At 34.7% G+C, this 6,000-nt stretch overlaps 1 protein-coding gene across 4 annotated transcripts in view; it reads right to left on the reverse strand.

Moving 5' to 3' along the window:
• Positions 1–6,000, reverse strand: part of LOC136025400 (UDP-N-acetylglucosamine--peptide N-acetylglucosaminyltransferase 110 kDa subunit-like) — a 139,931-nt gene that overhangs the window by 3,517 nt on the left and 130,414 nt on the right. For all 4 annotated transcript variants that reach the window (XM_065701401.1, XM_065701400.1, XM_065701403.1 and 1 more), the window contains 3 exons: positions 4,417–4,644; positions 2,770–3,022; positions 501–624 (listed from right to left, as the gene is read on the reverse strand). In XM_065701401.1, the coding sequence (XP_065557473.1) occupies positions 501–624; positions 2,770–3,022; positions 4,417–4,644 (605 nt within the window). The remainder of the gene's footprint in view (positions 1–500; positions 625–2,769; positions 3,023–4,416; positions 4,645–6,000) is intronic.

The raw sequence follows: 6,000 nt of genomic DNA on the forward strand, positions 1-6,000 counted from the left end.
GGTCCGAAAGTAAGTCGATTTCTGTATTTCTTTGAGGTGACGCTCTATTTTTCTCGGGGACATTTCTCAACCTTATTTTAATCCAGATACAAAAAATATACTCCAAAATCATGGAGGGAAGGTATCTTCGGTTATTTTGATTTTTTATTGAAATACCAAAAAAATATTTGTTGAAATCTAGAAAGGGTCAATTATTTTCTTCTTCCCCCCTCCTCCAATTGGTGTTCCTCTCCATAATTTTATACTAATTTGGACAAGGCCGTATCCAAGATTTTTGTCCAGGGGAGGGGGGCTGTACAAAATAAACTTTAAAAACCGCATTAATAATATGTTTATATTCATTTTTGTTACATTTACGAGTCGGACAAACATTTCGGGGAGGGGGGGGGGGGGGTGAAAAGCCCTACTTCCCTAGATGTGTCCTTGAATCTGGATTATTGCCAAGCATTCGGCTCAATTGACAACGATGCTCTAAATGGTAATGATAGCAGAGTACTTACTATTCTCGATCGTTGCCAAGACGAACAGCAATATCTTCATACTCTTTGGGAGAACATGCTATGAGCTCAGGACAGCCAAGTGTCGATAACTGAGAAGCTGCCACTCGGGAAGCCAGAGTCTCACCTAAACAGTTATAAGCAATTTTAATAGAAAGCAATCCTTATATATATATATATATATATATATATATATATATATATATATATATATATATATATATATACATATATATATATATATATATATATATATATATATATATATATATATATATACATATATATATATATATATATATATATATATATATATATATATATATCAGAGCAGTAGAAATGCGCATTATTTTAAACTATGAACAGTTCCGAGAGATAAAATATAATATGAAAACCTTAATAAAAGTGACCTGATGCATGGATGATCAACTTCAAGGCATCGATAACAAAGGAGCTTTTTTACCCGGTCAAAGGTACCACATGAACAGCCCAGCTTCATTTTCAAAAATGAATATAAAGGTAGTTAATGAGCTTCGTCTACTGGGATTTATTACTCCACTGATCTCTCTTGGAATAACCACTTTGAACGGGTGAGAACCTCCTGCACAAGAAAGCTGGGAGTTACTCTTCGCTACAAAAAACCTTCTTCCACCCAGCTTGATTATCGCACTCTAAGTCTTCTATCAGACCCACATCTAAGCAAGGATGCCCGCTATATGCTGGTGCTCCAAAAATGGTGTTGATACCACTCCAGAAGACCGAGAATAGGGCAAATAGTGTTGTCAACTACTTAGCTGCCACCCAGGAGGTCTACGTTTCACTAAAACAACCACCTATAATTTTATAACAAATAAATGTAGCAGCAATGGATATTTGATATTATTAATTATGGGAAAATACATATTTTGGCCTTTATTTATTACAGAGCCTTAAAAGCTATTTGCTCAAGTTGCTTTAAAATCGTATTAAAGCATTGCATAAGAACACACAATTAAATATATCGCTTTTTTATTTTTTTCAATAGTAAGCTAACTAAAAATGCAACTTTTTAGCAGAGCGGGTTAAGATTGGCTGCGACATTATAATATGTCCTTATCCACATAGTCACTGTCTCAATTATAATCGGTTGCTGTAGCATCTATACGGCCCTGTCCCCCAGGACACAAAAGAAACATCTCCTTCACTTCGAAAAATGGGTTTTACATGCTTTTGAGGCAACTACAACCCCAAAAAGAAGTCCCCATCATGGCCATGTCCAGGATTTTGTTAGGGGGGAACTAAAATCTTCCTGTGTACGGGTATTAGAACTATTTTTACTACTTTTTTACGAGTCGGGCCATGTTTGGGGTGGGGGTCAAACCGGGGAATCCCTCCCCTCCCTGGATACGGCCATGTGTGTCATGTACTTACTGTTTTTATGATTTATCTTCATATATCACAATGTATGCTAATATCGTCCTTCAAAATATATTGTTTTCCATAGAAAAAACTACTGCGCAAGCTCTTAGCAAACAGGCCATATTCTTTGCCGAATCAGCACAAACAACTTCAAATATTTCCATTATTAAAACTAAACTAAACACTAATTAACATTTTATAGAGGTGAATTGCTGAAAACATAACCGGGAAGTGACGATCATCTAATCCACTTAACGTTATCATCTTTAAATGACAATTAACGGATTCATATATGTAGTCTTCTTTAAAAAACTAGCTATTTTTTTTTTTAAATAGTTAAAAGCAAATTTGGCTTACCCCTTAATTTGTCCCGTGCGACTCTTTTTCAGGAAAATAGCTTAAAAGGTAGCACTGAATAAAAACAGAAATACAGAAAGAAAGAAAAAAGAAAGAATAATAAAAAACAGAAAGGTTAGGTGCAGAAAGAAAACATGTTGGGAAGCCAACATTTTTGGATAGAGAAAGAAGAGAAACTGTTCATGTGTGCTACTATGCTATGTTTTGAGAAAATTGAGAAAAAAACTACTAATTATCTTTTTTGAATTTATAAGGTATAAAAACGAGTATTATTCTTCCTCAAAAAACAAAATTAAAAAAAAACTTTCTGTTCACATTTGACAACACATAAAGAACACTTTATTTACTGAAGGCCAGAAACAAGTACGAAACAGACGGTTTTCTGTTCACTTACGGGAATATACAAATATACTATTCGTCTTTGTGTGGAATAGAATATTGTTATTCCTTTAAATTTGGATTTTTGGACATGTTCCCTTTTTGTAGTAATTGATTTAAATGATCAAAAGACCCATACCAGGTAATGTCACCATGGGTGTTCCTGCCCACAGAACATCCATCCCTGTAGTGTGTCCATTACACAGAGGCGTATCTAAGCACACATCCGCTAATTGACCCCGTCGCACGTGCTCTTCCTTAGCTGCAACATTTGAAAATAGGACTCGATTGCTAGGAAGTCCCATGTTTTGCACTGCATGCAGTAAGTTGGTCTCACCAACTGCCGGGAACCTTAACAGCCACAAGATCGAGTTTGGAACACGTTTCAGTATCTAGAATAAACAGTGATAGAAATACATCAGGTGAAAAACTTTCGTTAATAAAAAATAGTCAAGTCAAACGATAAGACTGATGTGCGTGTAACTGAACCCATTTAACTGAACCCATTTAACTGTACCCTCGTTCAACTGAACAGCCATGCAACTCATCCCTTGCGCAATTCAATCCTCGTTAACTCAACCTTCATGCAACTGAGTCCCCATTTGATTTATCCATGTTTAACCATTCTAATAAAGCCGCCCTCTAACATAGTCATTTAAAATACATCCATTCTGGCAAACAGCAATAGATCAAAAGTAAGGTGCAGATTTTCTATTGAGGAATGACACTGATCTACTCCTTGGTATTGATTAAATATAAACATTCATACAGAATATAGCTTATAAAAGCAAAGAAAATACTATCACAGCAGGCATCCAATTCAATTTTTTGGTAGCATGTAGAATAAATATTCACACAAACCATTATTTATAAAATGGTCGCGGCTTAATACTAAACACAGCTATAAATCTAGCTGAAGTTGTGGAACTATCATACCAGTGTTGTCATATACAAGGATTTCGCAAATTGCTACAACTTTAGTATGGGAAATTTAGAAATTAAAGTTTCAAAATTAAGATCATATAATATTCTTTGAAGCGTGTATTTGGCAACAGTGACAATTAATACTTGTTTGGGTTACAAAATTCGATTAAGAATATTCACAGAACGGATAATTTTGATTAAATAGTAAATAAAGGTTTAAAAAACATCATTATTTTGCTGTTTTTTTCTCTTATTAAAATAATTTCATTTTCTTCTGCTATAATACATAGTTTGCCATAAAAACAATTTACAACTCAAAAGTAACGCTAGATGGCATATAACATTTCTAGAATTTGAATTCTTATTTACCCTCAAACAAAATTGCTACATAAGCACTGGAAAAAAGTCATTATTAGACTGGGAAAATATCCCAAGTAATACATAATCGCCATACAAGTCGTCTTTATACATAATAAACTTAAGAAACAAATGTAGGATATAAAAAAAGAAAGAAAATGTAACTGTTTGGAGTTCCTATACCTCATTTTAACCATGTTAAGTCTTTATAATACTTCAATTTTTACGGAGAGCGTTGTCAAATTGAACTAACTAGGTTTGCTCATTTGTTTTCATGGTTGGAAAACGGCAACGCTGACGAATATGGTAACACCCTAAAAATTTTACAGTTTTGTAATAATTAAAAGATAAAATCACAGAGAATGGGGGGTCTTAAGATATATATCGACCTAAGAACAGCTGGTGGGGGGAATACTTCAACTTGGATTTCAACTAGTTTCATTGAATTTGTGAAAAAGTCTATCAAATTAAAATTTGGAAGTCAGATATGAACGACATCACTTACATTAACCCACATCTTGAGAGTAGCTGGGTCAATTTTGTATAGTTGGTTGAAATTACAATAGACCACACATGCCTCTGGTAATCCATACTGTTGCCTCGTTGTAACAACTATATTTTGGGGTACTTCTTCCCCTGTTGCAGCGCGAGTATGCGCCTGCGGTGTTGCTAATCCATTTTGTACAACCACGCCGTTCACCGAAGTCTGAATCTGACCGGCACCAATCATTGTCTTAAAATTAAACAAAAGATATGTATAAAATAGCAGAATGGATAAAATTTAAAAGAACTTAACTCTTGTCTAGGGATCATTCCTATCTATGGGGAAATAAGCAAAGGATGCAAAATAATGAGGGGTAAGTCTAAAGAACACACTGGAAAATTAACTTTATTTTGGCTTCAATGAATTTTCAGTCCTATTTGCATAATCCAATCCTGTTTGCACATAGGCCAATAAGCCCAAGGCTGCCTCAGGGGGGGTTGAGGGTTTGAACCCCCCCCCCCCCCCCCCGAAATGTTCGTCCGACTCGTAAAAACGTAACACAAATGAATATAAAGACATTTTTGACGCGTTTTTATTTTTTGTAACCCCCCCACAAACAAAATAAACCTTTCGGAATCCACATCCCCCCCAGAAAAAAAATCCTAGATACGGCTTCTTATAATCCATATCTAAAATAGCCCTAATTGTATATTTTTGTAGTTATATCATCTGATGATGAGTCCAAAAGCAAAAGTTTGTTTAGTCTTATGCACTCGTGTTTATTTTTTATTGATTTGTTTTTCTAAGTCAATGCATTCTCTTTTACTTTTTGGGATATCTAAATTTCTTTTTTTTATCCCCAATTAAGACAATCCTCGTTTAGGATCACATTCTGCAGGGCTGCTACAGGGTTAAGTGGTAAAAATAGGGACTTAGCAACCTCTTTAGTCGAAAAAGTGACCTCTCTAGAGACCATTCTGGAGGTTTTTAGGTTCTATATATTCAATGCTTTTTCCGTTTTCCTTTTTACTAAAAAGAAGAGCAACCGGGTTTCGTTTGAGATTAAAATTCACACATCATACTACACACGTCGGCTGTGTTTGGGTTATCTTCTGTCTTGCATTTGATTCACCTAATTATGGGTTCTTGTCGAAATTGGGCCCGTGTCATAGTAATTTTCTGCATACATATCTGTATGTTTAAGGGGATTGTAGTTGCATACGGGACTCACTCTTTTGTCTTTGCTTGCTTTGTTGTTTTCAGGATGTTCTTGCATTTTGTTTCCGTTCACATAACTCTTTAAATTTAATAATTTTAGCTCAAGTTTTTAGGATTGTTCAGCACTAACTTTATTCTGAGGTTCTTTATCTTATATATATATATCTTTATTATTCTATATCTTCAACGTTTTTCCGTTTTCCTAAGAAAAGAGCAACCGGAATTTGCTCGAGATTCAACTTCACACATCATGCTCTACAGAACGGTTTTAACTGTTTCTACAAAATTGGATGAATAGAACGTTCATAGCCAAAATAGATTTTTATCTTCTGCAGACACTAGTTTAGAAGCAAGTTTTGATAGGTTATAATTCCTAAAGATTGGATG

The sequence above is a fragment of the Artemia franciscana genome, chromosome 3 (assembly GCF_032884065.1).
Source record: "Artemia franciscana chromosome 3, ASM3288406v1, whole genome shotgun sequence".
NCBI lineage: Eukaryota > Metazoa > Arthropoda > Branchiopoda > Anostraca > Artemiidae > Artemia > Artemia franciscana.